Source organism: Pristiophorus japonicus, chromosome 15 (assembly GCF_044704955.1).
Source record: "Pristiophorus japonicus isolate sPriJap1 chromosome 15, sPriJap1.hap1, whole genome shotgun sequence".
NCBI lineage: Eukaryota > Metazoa > Chordata > Chondrichthyes > Pristiophoridae > Pristiophorus > Pristiophorus japonicus.
The window spans coordinates 168,583,929-168,603,832 of record NC_091991.1 but is presented as its reverse complement, the minus strand read 5'-3'; the positions used below and the strand labels follow the sequence as shown (position 1 = coordinate 168,603,832).

Genomic DNA, 19,904 nt, shown 5'->3' with positions numbered 1-19,904 from the left:
GTAACCAAGAGGTCCTGTTCAGAGAGTATTAGGAGCTAAATTTTAAAAAACAGGACCTCAAGGTTTCTAATCTCTGGTTAATTGCCCGAGCCATATGTAAATTGGCATAGGGATAAGCAGATATGGGAGGTGACCATGTGGCTGAAGGAGTAGTGTGGGAAAGAGGGGTTCAATTTCATGGGACATTGGCACCAGTACTGGGACAAGAAGGAACTGTACCATTAGGAAGGGCTCCACCTGAACCTGGCTGAGACCAGGGTCCTTGCGGAAAGAATGAATAGGGCGGTCACGAGGACTAGTAAATGTGGGGGAGGTTTTAAGTGGAAAAGTTAGTATTCTAGGACAAATGAAAGGGAAGAGAGGAGAGTAAGCGTAAGAAATTGTGCTTTTGGCACTACAGGTAAAGGGAAAACTGAAGGATATAAAGTAATTAAGTCAGGAGAGAGAAATAAGAAATGTGTGAGAAAAACATTAAGAGGAGAGTTTAGGATGTGTGGTCCAAATAAGCATTCTTTATACAAATGCACAAAGTATAAGGAACAAATTGAATGAATTGCAGGCGCAAATTCAACTACATTAGGGTATGTCATGGTAGCCATTACTGAGACATGGCTACAAGACGGTCATGACTAGGAACTGAATATACCAGGTTATAAGGTTTACAGAAAGCGTAGGGAAACATGGTAGAAGGGGGGAATAGCCCTGGCGTTTAAGGATGAAATGATGAGAGAGGATATAACGAGAGGTAAGCAAGCAGTGGAGGCTCTGTGTGTAGAATTAAGAAATAGAAAAGGATTTAAGCCTGTAGTGGGAGTTATGTATAGGGCCCCTGGTAGCAGTTGTGCAGTGACAGAATACATAAGTGCAGAGATTAGACAAGTATGTAGTAAAGACAGAGTAGATTTAATGGGGGATATTGAGGGAGAAATTCAGGGCGTTTGCGCCTAACGGGGCACAAATTAAATTTCGGCCGAGTGTGGCGCCACTAACGACTTCCACGAAATTCCACAGGAGTTTAGCGGCAGCAGTAGCCGGTAGCGGCAGCAGTAGCCGGTAGCGGCAGCAGTAGCCGGTAGCGACAGCAGTAGCCGGTAGCGGCAGCAGTAGCCGGTAGCGGCAGCAGTAGCCGGTAGCGGCAGCAGTAGCCGGTAGCACCCAGCTCCGTTGTGCTGGCGATGACGATGCACAGCGACCCAGTTTTGGTCCGGAGCGATGCCACGACACCTTCAGGGTGAGCGTACCGGACTGCAGGCCACTCGTGGGGCAAAATTTAAAGGGGAGGTGGAGTTTTTAAAAAATTCGGCCGACTTACCAGTCACGGCCTGCTTCATGTTCGATCGCGGGGTCCGCATCGCGATTTTGCAGCCCGGCACTCCACTCCACGGTACTGCCCGGTAGTCAAGGTAGGGACCCGTTTCTCCCCCACAAAGTCGATAGTTTAGCCCTCCCCTTTAATGAAGGGGAGGGCCCTGTGTATGCGGCAGCACTACACATCCCTCAGTGATCCCTTGCACCCCGCTCGCGCCCCACAGAGCATGTGGAGATTGTTATTTTGCGCTACACTTGTTCTCAGGGGTGGTAACCCGAATTTAGGACGCAAGGCAGGACTTCGGCTCCTGGCGCAGGAAATCCCATCTCGCAGTTGTTACTGCCCCCAAACGGGGCACCATGCAATTTCCCCACCTTAAACTTTCATCTAAATTGGGATAAACAGACTAATGCATGTCAAAGTTAGCGAACTTCTTAAGTGAGTTCAGGATAATTTTCTGCAACAATATGTCCTAGATTCATTAAAGAGTCAGGTTTAGTTAACAGCCTAACGGTGTATGACATTTATCTAATGGCAATCATAATATGATCAAATTCAATGTTGTGTTTGAAAGGAAGAAACATAAAATAGCTGCTAAGATTCTAGACTTAGGTAAGGCTGACTTCAACGGGATGAGACCAAGACTGTCCAAAGTAAACTGGGCAGATCTGTTAATGGGTAAAACTCCAGAAGATCAGTGGGAGGTGTTCAAAAAAGAATGTAACGTGATATAGAACCAGTTTATACCCCTAAGAGGCAAGGGCTCCACCTGCCAAAAAAAACAGCGATAGACGACAAAAAACGTAAGAGTCAATATGAAACTAAAAGAAAAAGGCGTACAAAAATGCAAAAAATAGCACAGATCCTGGCAACTGGGAAAGATACAAAGAACACCAAAAGGTGACAATTTTTTGAGGATGTTTCCAGTCGAGTGGACAAGGGAGAACTAGTTGATGTGGTGTATTTGGACTTTCAGAAGGCTTTCGACAAGGTCCCACACAAGAGATTAATGTGCAAAGCTAAAGCACATGGGATTTGGGGGTAGTGTGCTGACGTGGATTGAGAACTGGGTGGCAGACAGGAAGCAAAGAGTAGGAGTAAATGGGTACTTTTCAGAATGGCAGGCAGTGACTAGTGGGGTACCGCAAGGTTCTGTGCTGGGGACCCAGCTGTTTACATTGTACATTAATGATTTAGACGAGGGAATTAAATGTAGTATCTCCAAATTTGCGGATGACACTAAGTTGGGTGGCAGTGTGAGCTGTGAGGAGGATGCTATGAGGCTGCAGAGTGACTTGGATAGGTTAGGTGAGTGGGCAAATACATGGCAGATGAAGTATAATGTGGATAAATGTGAGGTTATCCACTTTGGTGGTAAAAACAGAGAGACAGACTATTATCTGAATGGTGACAGTTTAGGAAAAGGGGAGGTGCAACAAGACCTGGGTGTCATGGTGCATCAGTCATTGAAGGTTGGCATGCAGGTACAGCAGGCGGTTAAGAAAGCAAATGGCATGTTGGCCTTCATAGCGAGGGGATTTGAGTACAGGGGCAGGGAGGTGTTACTACAGTTGTACAGGGCCTTGGTGAGGCCACACCTGGAGTATTGTGTACAGTTTTGGTCTCCTAACTTGAGGAAGGACGTTCTTGCTATTGAGGGAGTGCAGCGAAGGTTCACCAGACTGATTCCCAGGATGGCGGGATTGACATATCAAGAAAGATTGGATCAACTGGGCTTGTATTCACTGGAGTTCAGAAGAATGAGAGGGGATCTCATAGAAACGTTTAAAATCCTGATGGGTTTAGACATGTTAGATGCAGGAAGTATGTTCCCAATGTTGGGGAAGCCCAGAACCAGGGGTCACAGTCTAAGGATAAGGGGTAAGCCATTTAGGACCGAGATGAGGAGAAACTTCTTCACCCAGAGAGTGGTGAACCTGTGGAATTCTCTACCACAGAAAGTTGTTGAGGCCAATTCACTAAATATATTCAAAAAGGAGTTAGATGTAGTTCTTACTACTAGGGGGATCAAGGGGTATGGCGAGAAAGCAGGAATGGGGTACTGAAGTTGCATATTCAGCCATGAACTCATTGAATGGCAGTGCAGGCTCGAAGGGCCGAATGGCCTACTTCTGCACCTGTGGTCAGGTGCAATGTGACCACGCTCTTTTTTCCCCTAATATAATTGTAAATATTTGAAAACTAATAACGCTGATAGTGTAAATAATAAGGAAATGGCAGACAAAGTGAATAATTACTTTGCGTCAATATTTACAGTTCGGAAGAGGATAGTATGCCAGACATCCCAAGGAAACTAATATTGAATCAGGGATAGGGACTCACCAAAATTAAAGTAAACAAAATAACACTAATGAAGAAAATAATGGCATTAAAGAGTGACAAATCGCCAGGACCAAATGGTTTCCATCCCAGGGTTTTGAAGGAAGTAGGTGAGAACCTTGCAGATGCCCTAACTATAATCTTCCAAAGTTATCTCAGTTCAGGAACCAATCCTTTAAATTAGAAAATTGCACATGTCACTCCGCTATTTAAGAAAGGTGAGCGAGGGAGCCAGGGAATTACAGACCAGTTAGTGTAGCATCTGTTGTTGGGAAATTACTAGAGTCTATAATTACAGATAGAGTGACTGAACACCTTGAAAATGTTCAGCTGATCATGGGTTTATAAAGGGTAGGTCATGCCTGACGAACTTGATTGAACTTTTTGAAGAGGTGACTAAAGTAGTGGACAGGGGAATGTCAGTGGATGTTATTTATATGGACTTCAAGAAGGCATTCGATACAGTCCCTCATAAGAGACTGTTAGCTAAAGTTGAAGCTCATGGAATGAAGGCAAATTATTGAGCTGGTTGGGAAATAGGCTGAGCGGCAGGAGACAGATTAGGGATAATGGGCAGGTACTCTAATTGGTAGGATGTGACTAGTGGTGTCCCACAGGCATCTGTGTTGGGATCTCAACTATTCACCATACTTATTAACGAGTTAGCTGATGGGATAGAGAGCCACATATCCAAGTTTGCCAATGACACAAAGATAGGCGACATTGTAAGCAGTGTAGGTGGAAGCATAAAATTACAAAGAAATACTAATAGATTAAGTGAATGGGCAAAACTGTGGCAAATGGATTTCAATATAGGCAAATGTGAGGTTATCTGTTTGGACCTAAAAAGTCTAGATTAGAGTCCTTTCTAACTGGCAAAAAGATAGAAACAGTGGAGGTCCAAAGAGACTTAGGGGGCCATGTACATAGATCATTAAAATTCATGGACAGGTACAGAAAATAATCAAAAAGGCTAATGAGTGCTGACCTTTACATCTAGAGGACTAGAATGCAAGGAGGTAGAAGTTGTGCTGCAGCTATACAGAGCCCTTGTTGGACCACACCTAGAGTACAGTGTTCAGATCTGGGCACCACACTTAGGAAGGTTTTATTGGCATTGGAGTGAGTGCCCCTGTAGATTTACCCGAATGAAACCAGGACTCCAGGGATTAAATTACGAGGAGAGATTACACAAACTAGGGTTGTATGCCCTGGAATTTAGATGGTTAAGGAGTGATTTTATCAAAGTTATCAAGATATTAAGGGGAATTGATAGGGTAGTCAGAGAGAAACTATGGTTGGAGAGTCTAAATAATACTCGGGAACATAGCCTAAAAGTTAAGAGTCAGACCTTTCAGGAGTGAAGTTAAGAAACACGGTAGTTGATGCTAGGTTAATTGTTAATATTAAATCTGATAGATTTTTGTTAACCAGAGGTATTAAGGAATATGGGGAAAAGGCGAGTGTATGGAGTTAGGTCACAGAGCAGCCATGATCTCATTGAACGATGGAACAGGCTTGATGGGGCTAAATGGCCTTCTCCTGTTCCTATGTTCAAGCTAGTACAGCATGCAGCTGCAACATGTGGAGCATGTGAGCCATGTGGTGAATTTGCAATTCTTTGACATGTATACATGACATGTATACATTACAGACTGCTCACTGTGAAAAAGTGCAGGGAGGTGAATGGCTGACTGCAAAATACAAGGAGTGGTGGAGATGTTTCATGTTAGATAACAGTTACTTATATCTCCATGTTTGCTGTGGATTTTTCTTCAGCTCAGCTGGGAAATCCTCCATTTTATGAAGAGTGGTGGTTCCTGGTGGTGATGGCACTCTGCAGCCTTATTCTCATTCTGCTCATGGTGTTTGGGCTGATCCTACATGGACAGAGCAAGAAGTACAAGAACAACACAGGTAAAACATTCACTACCATATAGTATGGAGAATTGTAATCATTTTAATCTATTTTTAAATTGAAAAACTTCAAAAGTGCAAACAGGTTACATATAATCCTTTGTTATTCAATTATCAGTGCACAACGAATGCACATTTGGATAGTGTTACTGGGGGTTAAATTGCCCTGCGCCTCGATTGGGGGTGGTAACCTGCTCAGAGCATTACTTCCTGCGCCCAGCACGCACGTCCAGGCCCGGCGTGCTCCACATCCTGTAGGGACGGGCCCAGCGGCGCTAAAGGGGAGCAGTCAGCAGCGCTACGCAGATGCTCTACCTAGCACTGACACGTGACAACACCCCTTACCTTCTCTTAAAGGGGAAGGCCGCTGCGCACTCTGCAAGGCCTCTGATGTCCTCCACTGGGCCACCAGGGCAGCGTGGTACTGGGGCTGCAGCCTGGCACCCAAAACGGAGATGGTGGCCCGGACCACGCGAGGGTACAAGTACTGGAGCCGACCGGAGAATAAGCAAAACCGTCAAGATGGCAGCGCTGGGCACTGGCGACCTCCCTTTAAATTTCACCCTGCGGGCAGATATCGACACGCGAAGCTGGCACTGACAGGGGTTGGCGTGCGGCGCTAAAGGTCGCTGCGCACAGTGATGATGTCATCGCCGGTTGTCTGGCGGAAGCCCATAGTGCCCACTCCCCTACCCCCGGCGAAAAGTATTTTGCGTCCCTCGGAGGCGCTAACGAACGGAGTATAAAGAGGCAATTTCAACACCACTGTCCGTGCACAATACCACAGTCTAATAGACATTGGTCACCCTCACCTCCTCTATCCTCTCACGTAACCTTCCCTTCCTCTTTAAGGTCCTCATGAGCATCATTGTAACCCAACTTTGCACTCACCTGGTGTTTGACTCCTTTGAATTTAGTTTCCATCCCACCCACTGCATCAAGAGTGCACTGCTCAAAGTCACAAATGGCATCATATGTGATTCAAACAACAGCATGTGACTTCTCCATGGATGTCAACAGTCGATCGCTCCATCCTTCTGGTCATTGTGGCATTGCCCTGCTATTGTTCCACTCCTAACTGTGCTAATGAAATTAGTATATCCCCTCTCCAGTCTGCGCAGTTACCCCTGGCATGCCCTGGGGCTCCATCCTTGGCTCCCTGATATTTCTTAACTGCCCCTTAGTGGCATTATCTAGAAGCACAAAGTTTCTTTCCATATTTATGACAACACCACCCAACTTTACCTCTCTGCCACTGCTCTTGACTCCCTTTGGCATTGTGCTGTCCAGTTGTAGTGGAGCCTGAATTTCCTCCACCTGAATGTCAGCAGGACTGAAGCCATCCTGTTCAGCACCAGCAGAGACTATTCAATGAGGCTGAACCCAATGAGTAAAACCATAACGTTCTGCACACCCTGATGAAACCCCACATCCAATCCATCACCAAAATCGCCTGCTGCCTCTTTTACAATGGTATCTTTGCCTCATCCACTCCAGGCTTGATTTCTCCAGTGTTTCCTTACCCAGCTGTTCCTTATATAAAACTGCAATTCATCCAGAAATCTACTGCTCCTATCCTATTCTATCCGGTCCTATTTGCACTATTTCTCACCATCCTCATTGGCTCCCAGTCCCCAAGAATATCATATTCAAAATACTTGTTCTTCTTATAAAATTCCTCTGTAGTCTTCCCCATATTTGTCCCTTTTTGAAAAAAAAAACTAAACTAAAAAAAATCCTAACTTAACTCACTTATACTGGCGCAAATTAAATGTGCAGAATGGGAATTTTTAAGATACTACAGAAAAATCAAGTTGCTCCAAAAAAAAGAGCAACTCCTCGGCAAATTTGGGCCCAATATATTGTGTAACCTGTATAATGGCCCTGTCATTATAAACAGCGTATCATCTGATTCACTATCAGCAACGTTCACAAGTAGTTTTAAAAAAAAATCTTTGGATCAGTGTGCCTTTCTATTGACTTTGTATCCCTTAAGATACGATGGTAAGTACTGCAGGGAATCGAATACGGCCAGGGTGATCTCCTGGACTGGCTTCGATCGCCTGGATGGGTCAGAGAGGAATTTTCCCAGATTTTTTTTCCCCCAATTGGCCTGGGTTTTTATCTGTTTTTTTGTCTCTCCCAGGAGATTACATGGCTTCGATTGGGATGGAGTGTAGAATGTTTCACCGTAAGGGGTGTCGCAGTTGTGTGGGGCGGACTGGTTGGGCTGGGTGCTCTTTGCCTTTCCGCCATTGTTCATAGGTTTATATGTAACCTTCAGAACTGCTGACTGAGGGCCATGCAGGTCTTTGCAGGCCGGCGCGGACACGATGGGCCAAAATGCCTCCTTCTGCACTGTAAATTTCTATGGGTGACGTTTCCCCAGGAGTTGCTCTTTTTTTTTTGGAGCAACTTAATTTTTCTGAACTATCTTTTTATTGCAATTCTGGCCATTTAATTTGCACCAGTGTAAGTGAGTTAGTTAGGTTTTTTTTAGTTCAATTTTTTTTTCAAAAGGGAGCGTTCCCAGCCACTTACCCCTGTTTTAGGTGTTTGACCAGCAAATAGTTGCTCCAAACTAACTTAGGCCAGCGTATGTTGCCACTTCTGTCCGCACAGAAAAACCTTACCTTATCGGCGCAAGTAACTACATTTAAAGCACCACTAAGCACCGAACAAAGCACAAAAAATAATAAGCAATTAATTAACAAATAAAAAATAGAAGGAACCCTGCACCGAAAGCACCAAGACCAAAGGAATAAGCAATCAATCAATCAATAACAAATAAAAAAAATAGAAGTTCTACCAAAACATGGCCTGGGAAGGCAGTGGGCCGCCGATGAGGGAGACCATTCGGCCAGGGCTGGGTGGGGAGGGGGGGAGGGGAGGGGTGAGTGAGGGGTATGGGGGGGGGCGGGGGGAGGTGGAGGTGGAGGTGGAAGTACCCGCTTGATCAAATGGTACAAATCCTCTGGAAGGTCTGGAGCCAGCCCCTTGGACTTCAGTATCCTGAGGATCTTGTTTGCCTGAGATACGGTGGACATTCCCTCCGTTCAGACGCATCTGTTCATCCTGTCGGGGCCGGTTACTGGGCTGCCTGGGCGACGCAGTTACTCCCGTCCTCACTCACAGAGGTCCTGACTTCATGTTTGGGGCACTGATCTTGGAGGGCTTTGGTGATGACCGCTTGCTGATGACAATGGCCCACAAACCCCTTCAGAGTCCTGTAAGAGTTTGGCACGTCTAGACTGATGTCTAGCATGGCATCAAACACCCGCATGAATCCCCGGTTCATCTGGTCGAGAGTTACAAACCCAGAGCCCCAGAAACTCTATAGGAGTTTTATAGTCAGGTCAGAGTTGACACAGCCTACAGAGCACACTCTGACCGCCGATGAGGGAGGCTATTCGGCCAGGGCTAGGGTTGGCGTGCTTCTGGCCCCTCCCACACAGCCTGCAGCGTGTGTTTGCAGAAACGGCCTGCCAGGAGCTACTGCACATGCGCGCAGACTCTAGCGCGCATGTGCAGAGGTCCCAGCACTGTTTTCAGCGCCGGGACCTGGCTCCGCCCTCACTCCATTGGGCCACGCTGCGCCACGATCGATGAGCGGCCAGAATACGGACGTCTTTTTTTGGCGCGCTTGGAGGCAGACAAAAGCTGCGTACCTCGGGTGAGGGTGCCAGAAAAACAGGTTAAGGAAACTCTAGCCCATTGTTTCTAAAATAAAAGCATTTAAGCTTCAAATCCTTACCTTTTACTTGAACCTTGTGTTTTATTTCCAGTAGCATCTGGGGTTACACAAAACCACAAGTTTAAACTTGCACTGCAACAGTAATAAAGGGCTCGAGTTTCTGTCCATTAACTATCAATGGGCCATAAATCTCGCCCTCAAGTGTGTATGACAGCACCAAGCAGCTCTGTGCTTTATTTACTGTAGCTATTTTGTCATTTAGGTAAAAATAGTACAACTGTGGAAGAAACTCTCACCTTAGATAATGGAGGGTTTACTGCACTGGAGCTGAACAGCAGACACCTGACTGTTAAGAGCAATTTCTGTAAGAAGAATGGCACCAGGTAAGGACTGACACCAGATCTCAGCTGGGCTCCGTGTGTTTATACTGCCGTTTCCACAATGATTATACTAGTGCTGAGCTTCTCTTCCAGTATGTAAAATTTCAGTATTTAGAAGGCACAGGTAAGACTGTCTTCAATGTCTAAACATTTAACTTGGCTTTCGGTTGATTTAAAAATTGCCGAAGGCGTTGAAACAAAATACAAAAGTACTGCGGACGCTGGAAATTCTCATCAGATCAGGCAGCAGTTCTGACGGTGGGTCATCAACCAGAAACGTTAACTCTCTCTCTCCACAGATACTGCCTGACCTGCTAAGTGTTTCCAGCATTTTCTGTGTTTATTTTGAAGCACTTTTTAAAGTTTGACAACGCACTGGAATTTTTCTCCATGCAATATCAGATCCAAAGTGTGCAAGATGAACTCCTCCAGAGTCTGCTCAAGACCTGACTGAGATTTATACTGCAGCTTTAGTGTCGCTGCTCAAATTGCAGTACAAACACATCCTTCAGCACTAAATTGTAGTCCCTCACAGGGAGTATGACCTTGCTAATAGTCTGCTAATTAGGTTTGTCACATTCTCGAGCAAATAGTTCTCTTTAAATTTACTGCTTTACATATAATTTATTTACAGTGGTACCAAACTTACACAATCCTTGTCCATAGTGACCACCCAACATCAAAGACAGTAGAAAAGTTGGGCTTTAGACCTGAAATTGTATATTTAAAAAGTCTGCTTATTGTGATAACATAAAATAACTGTTGACTGTAGGAGGTGTTAATATTCCTAATTTTTCTCTCTCTCTCTGTGTTGCCAGGTTTCCACCCAGGCCCAGCCCAGGAGGGTTACGCTATTCCGATGAGGATTTATGTAATAACTACAATGGAGTTGTGCTGACAGAAAGCACCACTCTGACAGAGAAACCTACAGAAATATCAGAATCTGAGGTAAGGGCCCATGCTTCTGTTTAATCTTGTATCCCCTGGGACCTACATACCACTGTCCGGCCAGTGAAGGGGCACAGTCACACTGCAGGGCTTGCCCGTGGATGCATGGTGTTATATATTTCTGCTTTGTGTGCCAAACTGCTGCAACTTACAGGTTTTGTAGGGAGAAAGGTGGTAATTTCTAGTCCAACTCTCCTACAGGCTGCTCAAATACCGATCAAGCAATTTACTCGGCTCCATCTTATCACTGGAGTTTAATAGAATAGAATTATACAGCACAGAAGGAGGCCATTCAGCCCATTGTGCCTGTGCCATTTCTTTAAAAGAGCTACTCAATTATTCTCACTTCCCTACTCTTCCCTCATAGCCCTATCCCATACTCTGTTCCCCTGGTCCTCACCTCATACTCCATTTCCCACACCTTCTGTCCCCTATGGCATACCTTCTCTACGCTATTATATACTCTGTCCCATCACAAAATGATGCAACACAGAAGGAGGTCATTTGGCCCATTGTGCCTGCCTTGATTCTTTGAAAGAGCTAATTTTAATTTAATAATACTTGGGCACAAACAGCTTCCAGAATCAAAACTGTGACAGCATTTTGGGGAGGAAACGTTATCACTAAAGTTTTAAATAAGTTCCCCAATTGCTCAGCTGGTTAAGACAGTCAGTAACTGAGCCATACAGAATGGGAAAGTCCCAGGTTCAATCCCCAGTTTGTGCTGAGTTAACTGAGCTCAGCCTTGGCAGCAGTCAGGATACTGCAGTCGGGCTCATGCACTCCTGGGCTTGGGTATAGAAAATCATCCAGGCCCTGCTCGAAGTGTATGGACATCAAATAAGGGCAGGATTGGGCCTAGCGGTCAAATTCCCTGCTGACCCGTACCCTCTAGGCTCACACATGAAGAATCACTGCTTTGAAGAGGTTGTGGAAGCAAATCGTATCCTAGCAACAAGTACCGATAGAAGACCAAGGGGCTGGCAGGGGGCAGAAAAATTACTGGGGGAAATTGCTGCAAAAATAAATCATTATAATGACACCATGACACTGTGCCTTGGTTTTCCAGTGTGCTGTGTCATGGAATGTTAAAAGTGCAGCTTCACACCGAGTGACTTCATAGGGTGTAGTGTCAGGAAAGCTTTAAGCAAAGGCCAGGCTCTTCTTGATTAGGGCTAAGAGAAAATTGGAGGGCCGTGTGTCAAAAATGTCTAGTTTAATTGTAGCAGCGATCTCTTTAATTCAGTCATAATACTGAAGGAGTTTACATGTCCCCAGCTTAGTCCAATGGCCCACCACCACCTTTCCAAGGGTAATTACTAGGGAAGGGCAATAAATGACGGCCTTACTGGCAACACCCGCATCCCAAGAATTATTTTTTTTCCCCCAAGTGTTGTAAGTGTCTTTTTTCACTGTGCATATATAGCTTGAAGCCAAGCTTCATTCAAACAAAAACATAATGACCCTGAAATCCCGGTCGGAGGCTTCTCGCAGGCGTTCACGTGAAAACAAGAGAAAAGATGCGCACTTACCTTTAGCTCGGGTGCCTACCAGCGATTGCGGTTTTAAGCCTAAGAGGCATGCGCGTTGCAGCGCGTGCACGTCTGAACATACGTAGAGCTGGAGCTGGAGCTGGAGTCACGTGGGCCTGGACACCCAATCAAGGTAAAGTATTTTCTCATTCATAATAATGGGAACTCTGTAAGTAGGAGTTCTCATTATTATGAATGAGCCCCCAACACCTAAACACACCTAAACACAAATAAAAATGTTGTAAAAACACTCCACATATTTAAATTAAAGTTAATGGGCTCAATTTTCCCCAAACCTTTTTTTTGGCATACTTGAAGAGTGTTATGCCTGTTTCTTGGTGGCCCGAATGGCTAATTTTTTTTCCTAAGTTTCCCCGTTTGATTTCTTCATTTTGGAGCAGCCTAATCTATCCTTTAGTTTTGGGGGTGGAGCCTTGATCTGCACCAAAAAGATCGGGTTACCACAGTAACCAGGGATACAATGTGGGCTGAGGTTGCAAAGTGAAACATACAGCCAGCAACACATTAAAATACATTGCAGCAACTTGCCTCCAGTTATTAAAGTGTGTCCCCGTTTCCCCCCCCCCCCCCCCCCCCGATGCTGGTGCTGTTCTCCGCCCCTATCCCAGGCCGAAGGGCCTCCTGGTCCGTTCCCTGCCCGCCCCTAGCTCCGAGTGGCTTGCCGGTCCACTCCCCCACCCCTAGCCCTGACCGAGTAGCCTCCTGGTCTGCTCCCCTAGCCCTGGCCAAGTGGCCTCCCAGACAACTCCCCCGCCCCTAGCCCTGACCGAGTAGCCTCCCGGTCTGCTCCCCTAGCCCTGGCCAAGTGGCCTCCCAGTCCACTCCCCCACCCACCCCTAGCCCTGGCCGAGTGGCCTCGTCCACTCCCCCGCCCCTATCCCAGGCCGAATGGCCTCCTCCCTCCTGATCCCCGCACCGAACTATATCCGAAAGGCTCCCCCCCACCCCCCTTACCTCTCCTGCTGCTGCTGTCCGGGCATCTGCTGCACTTACCTGTCCTTTAACTCTCCGGAAGGTTTTTCTGCAGAGGCCACATATGCAGGCCTAAGAAGAACTGGAGTAACTCAGTTGGCCAAACTTCCCTAAATGGCCAGAATTTGCGTGGGTGGCCGGTTTGGCTGAAAAAAAATTACCTAAAAAAAAAATTGTGACTGAGTTACGCTGGTGCAAATTGATCAGGGAAACTGTGGTTTATTAACTTAGGCAAAAAAAAGCGGCCTGCTCAAAATAACACAGCAACTCACTGGGGAAACTTGAAAGTGATACAAAATAAATATTTTTCTGATTTTTTTTTAAGTTTTGTAATTATGGTTTAAAATAAACATACCTTAGTGGGCAGGGTTTTTAAACATAAAGTGTTTTTAAATTTTATTTTTATGTTTTCTATAAGTTTTAAAACTCTTACGCTGGTAAAAGTAGGCTATGTACCTGCTTTTACCAGGCACAAGAGTTTTAAGGACATTCACTGAGTAAGAGATGGGTAAATACCGCAATCTTGCCCATGTGAATGTCCTTGCTGCCGAGAATCAGAGGATCTGTCAAACAAGGGCTTGACTGATCGGAAAAGCCAGTGCTGAAAACCAGCTTTTGTGATGCCTTCCCAGGTCCGTACACACTCTGGGGAGGGCGGAATTTCAGGGCCAGTGTGATTTGCCCAGTTATGTGTATCACAATCCTTACTTTTGTTGGGGGAGTATTTATTGAGCGGGTATTTTTAAATCATTGGGATAGATTTTGGTCATCAGTGCCAGGACACGAAGTATTGCCTGGCACAGCACAGATAATGGATGGAAAGTCTGTTACTGGCAGCGATTCTCCCTTTCTGATTTTCTTCTCTGTGCTGTACCCAAGCGATACTTAATGCCAAACACCGATAACAAAAATCTACCCTATTGAGTCAGATTGAAACTTGCAGCGAGATAGATCAGCCCAGTTATCTCTCTCTGTGTAATAGTGTTTCTAAAGGCTAACTATTAACTAATAGTTTAGTATTGAAATTGAAGCATTTATTACTTTCCTTTTGAAGGACTAGTTTAGTAGAGTGTCTCCTCTACAGATGTGCGTTATATTACCAATGCTTATTCAGTTGTTCATCTGTTGTTTAAGAAATGTGCGAACTAGTTAAAGTTGAAACCTGATCTGGTGTTGCGGTGCTCAGCTGCTTTTTGAAGATGTGAGAAAGATCCTGTCGAGTTACAGGGTAGATTCTGTTTCCAGAGAGCATTTTAAGGAAAGTTTTCTTTTTGTTATCCTGGTCACATTACCAAAATGTACCAAGTTAGCACAGCTTGAGACAGTGAGCAGCTATAAAAACATCTATGAGAGTAATCTAAAATATAGAAGCCAAAATATTTCGAAAAGACCCCAAAACATCATAAGCCGTTCTTAAGTATCTTTGTTCTGGTGTATCTCCGAGAGTTTGGCTGAGTAATTGACATTGGCAGAGGCCATTAGATCAGATCACCAGCCCACCCATCGTCACAGGGTGTTTGATGTTCCTGAGGGGTAAAAATACTTACAAAACTCGGGACAAATCAGAAACTCTAAAATGTTACTCCTTTTACAGGCCACTGACAGTGATTACGAAGGTGAATTGCCAAAAAGCACACACTCATTTGTGAACCACTATATGAGCGATCCCACCTACTACAACTCGTGGAAGAGACAGCCAAAAGGGCTTCCGAGAGCTTCAGCCTATACTTACGAGGAATGCACAGATGGCGAGCAGGAGCTGTACTATCCAACTGTGATCACGACACAGAGTACAGGGGGCGCCTACACGCCCACAGTGCAGCCTGCCTCGGGATCAAGGACTCCTGTGACCGGGTTTTCTTCCTTTGTGTAATAATCCGATGTGAACAGCGTAAGACAATTCCTGAAATATTCCTTCACTCGATGGACCAACGTGCCAGATGAAGTGACTCACAATCACAGTGTGGAAGAAAGCAGTCTAATGGAAATTGTCATCTCCAAAGCTGCCTAAAAAGTGCCTTTTACATGTTGGTAACTTGATTATACCAATATAGCAGTGGTGTTTATAAAATCTGTGCTCCATTCGTTTGAATGTGAAATAATGCAGATTCTATGGACATTTTTTTCTTGTCCTTAATTCCAGCATTTAAAAAAAAATAGTGCTGCCCCCTGCCTCATATCCCTTATCTTGGGGAGCAATCAAATTGATCACAAAACAAATTATATTTTAACCTTGGCGTGGAACCAGCCCAGACAAATGGAATTAAGGCTTCTTCTGTCAGACAGTCAGTTCCTGCCAAAAATACAACACAGCATAAAGCTGGCCTTACAGGAAGACCGAGATTAAACAGAGTCACTACGTGCTCCGGCATACTACAGGAGCTGCTGTGCCACCACTGCACAAAAGGGCATGTTTCAGGCAGCTTTTATCATTGCCTTTTAATTTCATCGTAACTTAAGTACTGGGTACCTTAACTGTGAAATAAGTCAAACCTACAGTGCCACCAACAACAAAATAACTGAAGTAGAAACATTTTAATTATTTTCTAACTTTTAGAAAAAGTTTCTGAATATGCTCTTAATTCTTCAGAAAATGTAAGCAGTAGCGAGAGAGAGGGACTTGCTGGTGAGAATATATGAAAAGCATCGCAAAATGGAAAGAATACAAGATACGAAACGGATCGCTGGCCATCCCACTTCTAACTCTGGGCAGTTTGAGAGGTCACAAACTAGTAGTGGGTTTCCTGTAGTATGAGTGAACACGATTAAGTCTCAGAATTGCACTTAGTTCAGCTCGGTTTTTATTCTCAGGATGCTAAGAGTGCAATGACTTTTAGGTGCTGTCTCTGTCCGTCCATCTGTCTACCCGTCAGCAGCAACCACTTCTCACCTTGGCATTTTTAATTTATTACTGGATTTTTTTTTACCCACCTTCCTTCAAAAATGAGCTTTCTTGAGAACTGCCTGTGTGCCCTAGCTGTAAGCACCAGTGTGCCACTTCAGTGACTTCAGAGCTAAAAAGCTCCTCTTTTTAAGCAGCCCACTTATAGTATAGTATAGTCTATACTACATAGACTACAGTATCCGACTTCACTTGCCCTAGGTCTGTCTCCCCATCTTCAGCTGGTATTGGATCCCTTGGTATGGCAGGTCCCAGGCAGGCTGCAGATGAAGCCTGACTGTGATGGTGGAGAGCAGCACTAAGCGGGAGAAGCAATGGCCAGAGCTATCACATACCCTGAAAGCATTTATCAACGCGAGGCAGTTCTGGAGCAGCTGTGAAAAAGGACAGTGGCTCAGACTATGTAGGAGCATAGAGCAGCAGCAGGAACAGCTATAAAGAGGGAAATTGGTGAGGGGGGAGGAACAAAAAATGTGCAAAATGGATCGCAGTGTGTGATTACCCCTCAGAGGCAACTGATCCTCCATAAGCTTTAGTCCTCGAACACAGGTTTATCATATTTTCAACAAATCGTACAAAGACTGAGCTCCTTTCAAATCTGGATGAGCTAACATCTCATTATATAAATTGTATTCTTAAAATTCTTTTAAAATATCTTTTATTTCTAAATTATAATTTTAAAATAATTTAAACTGTAGATGCCTCGACAAACACTAAACTCTCACCTCAGCAACTAAATAATGTGCTAATCTGACTTCCACCAGGCCTCAGATTTAATTTCTTGTCGCCAGAATCTGTCCCATGTTCCTGACCACAAACTTACAACACTAACAATATTCATCATCATACACGCTAAAAAAAATGAATGTATTATTAACTAAATAAGCCGTGACAATGAATTGTGTCATTTTATTTTTAGAAAAACATTTAAGGGGAAACAAAATTATTTGTGGAAATGTGATTATTTTTTCTGACTGTGAGAAAGGGCACTTTTAATGAAGGTAATACTTAATGACATTTGAAAGGAGTGTTAGCTCTGTTCCACAATCATGTCATTAAACACACACTCAACACATTTGAACTTGAATCTGGAGTTAACCACTAGAATGTGTTGTTTGCGATATTTTATTATTTAAATGTATCCAGCTAATATTACTGTATTTTGAGCTTTAATAGGAGCACTTTTCAGTTGATCAGTCTGCCTTTCTAACCAATGAAGTACAATGTCCAACCCAGTGCATTGTAATTCTAGAAGCGAGATAAACAGTGTCACTAAAGTGCATTTGCTGCTTAGTTTGCACTAAAACCTTCAGTATATCGATAATTACTCCTACAGAATATAAATAACAAAACTTATTTATTGTAACATAAAGCATTTTGCTTTGTTATATTTAGCGCAATTTTTATATTTGACCACGTTCAATGAATTTATGATATACATTTTCTACTTACAATAGTATTTATTTACTATTCAAATTAATTTGGACAATTTAAATAAAAACACAAAAAAATTATTTCTTTAAAATGTTATTTCCCAAACTCCGTGTATTTCCCAGTGGGTTTGTAAGTATTGCCCGCTCTTTTAGATGAAGGATAGGGTGGGCACAATTTCCTTCGGGTGATAGCACCCTATAGAGGCTTTGTTCACCAGGAGTGAGAGAATCACTGTAAAGGGTTTGTGACCTTTCAGCTTATCCGCAATCACGGTGAGGGAATGTTTCTCAGTGCGACCTGGTGTAAATTGAAAGATTTCCAGTGCCCACAACACTGCAGTGCAAGACAGATTACAGAATTACCTCAAGATTGTGGGATCTTTCCAATCTCTTTAAGCTGCCTGAAAAAGACTCCAAGATCCCTTTCGCTGTTGTGCAAATATTACTAATGTTGGTCTGAATATGAGGTATTATTTCTGTAAGAATCAACAGTGTTTACTGAACGGATTCTACCTTGTGGTAGTGCTCCTTGGCACCATGTAAACAAGGCAGATTTTTCTTCTTGAGGATCACGAGTTATTTTCAGTTGACTGGTGGAGGACTGTAGGTATTTGTGTGTTTGAATACAAATTCATTACTTTTGGTGGGAACTGTATTTAGCGGTTGGTCCATAGGAAAGAGATCGATTCATATTAAACTGCTGTGGAAGAACACATGAGACCTGGAGGACATTGTTGGTTTATTTTTATATAGGAGATTACCCTCCAATGGTATCATGTTGCGTTTGGATGATGCCGATCCCAGTGTCATCCTAGGAACAAAGGAAACACTTCCCAGCACACTTTGAATGCACTCTCAAGCCATATGAATATTGCTTTAATCAGAATGTCTGCATTTGCATTTTTATTTTTTCAATAAGTTTATTTGGTACTTTGTAAAGGACATGACTGGTACATGTTTTGCTAGCAATATGTATATGAATGTGTATTTTTAAGATACTTTTTTGTACAGCTGAATTTGTACCCCCTTATGAAATCCTGTTGAAGTATGAAATAAGTTGGGTCAGATGAAAGATTGAGATCTGTCCTCAACAAAGTGGAGTATACTACAGACATAAATGCCGCATTTCTTAGCACATTACTATATCCAGCATACCATTTTAGCAGTATATGCGGCTTCAGTAGCTTACTTTATACAGTGGAATGCAATGAAATCACTTCTAAGCTAAAACAACCCTAAGTGTAACTTCGTGTTAAATTCAATCTCTAGATTTGTTCGCAATAACCATGCAGTTGAGGAAAGAATTACTGTAGATTCTACTTTTTTGCCACTACGTGTAGCGGGCTCACTTTGTCTCTTTGTAAATATTACGTTGTAGAGGATGTTCAAAGTACGCCAGAGACCAACTTTGATTAAAGGATATCACGCCAGTCATAATAAAATCACTGTGTAAGTAGGGCAAGTCTCTGTGATTCTAAGCTTTAGTAAAGCTGCTCATTTGTTTGTTCATATTTTCCTAACGTGTGCTAATTGGAAATGTTAACAACGTGATTAAGAGCTCTGAACACCCCGTCGAACAGTGATGTGATCAACCTGTTACTGTGGGATGGGAAGGAGGACAGATAAGGCCTTCACCTTAAAACTGAGGTCTGAAATGTTTACCTTAACATGCAATTTACCTTGTGTAATATTTACCTTGGCATACAGAAACCATTTTGAGTTGTTGACTTAGTTTATAAAAAAACCTGGGATTGGGTCTGATCAGAGTTGATCTAATGTTGGCTCTACTGTTCCACTGTCACAAAGATCATGCTATAGATAACGGAAAGTGAATTGGCTGATAGTCTCAAACATAGAGGTTGCCAACCCTCCAGGATTGTCCTGGAGTCTCCAATAATTGAAGATTAATCTGCTGCGAACAACCCAGGAGAAAAATCATAGGCACCTTAAAAGAATTGTGCCCTTTTTTTCCCATTTTCTTTGAACACTATCACTTATTAGTTATAAAAATATTGGAGGTGAGGGGGGGGGGGGCGCGGAGATAAAGGCTGTTTGCCGGGGGACCGGGATGGGGGGGGGGGGGGGCATGGTTGAAAATGGGAAGTCATGATGACACCTCCAGAGACAAGTCCAACCAGAGTTGCCATCCCTAGCAGTATACTAATGTACACGCCAGTTCCTTGTGGTTTAAACAGCAATTGTATCTGCTTTCTGAAAAATATTTTTTTTAAGACATTAGTTGATGTAGTTTACTGCATTTTTTATAGGCTTTGCTGTTGGGTAATGTGCAGGGAACCATACCAGTGTCTGAGGTATAAGGAGCCCACGTGTTGTGAGGGATCGTACTCAGAATTTGGACAAAAGGTACCAGTAAAGATTAACAGAATTTCAGATTCAAGCTAACATGAAAATCCCCAAGACACCATCACTAAATGTGATCAGCAAAAGCACTGGCA

The 19,904-nt window shown here is 43.7% G+C and overlaps 1 protein-coding gene across 3 annotated transcripts in view; it reads left to right on the top strand.

Annotated features, from left to right (window-relative positions):
• The window catches only part of sdk1a (sidekick cell adhesion molecule 1a), an 892,584-nt gene extending 873,154 nt beyond the window's left edge, over positions 1-19,430 (top strand). For all 3 annotated transcript variants that reach the window (XM_070901293.1, XM_070901295.1, XM_070901292.1), the window contains 4 exons: positions 5,429-5,566; positions 9,523-9,643; positions 10,459-10,588; positions 14,708-19,430. In XM_070901293.1, coding sequence (XP_070757394.1) covers positions 5,429-5,566; positions 9,523-9,643; positions 10,459-10,588; positions 14,708-14,986 — 668 coding nt within the window. In that variant the 3' untranslated portion in view covers positions 14,987-19,430. The remainder of the gene's footprint in view (positions 1-5,428; positions 5,567-9,522; positions 9,644-10,458; positions 10,589-14,707) is intronic.
• Positions 19,431-19,904: the final 474 nt, after the last annotated feature.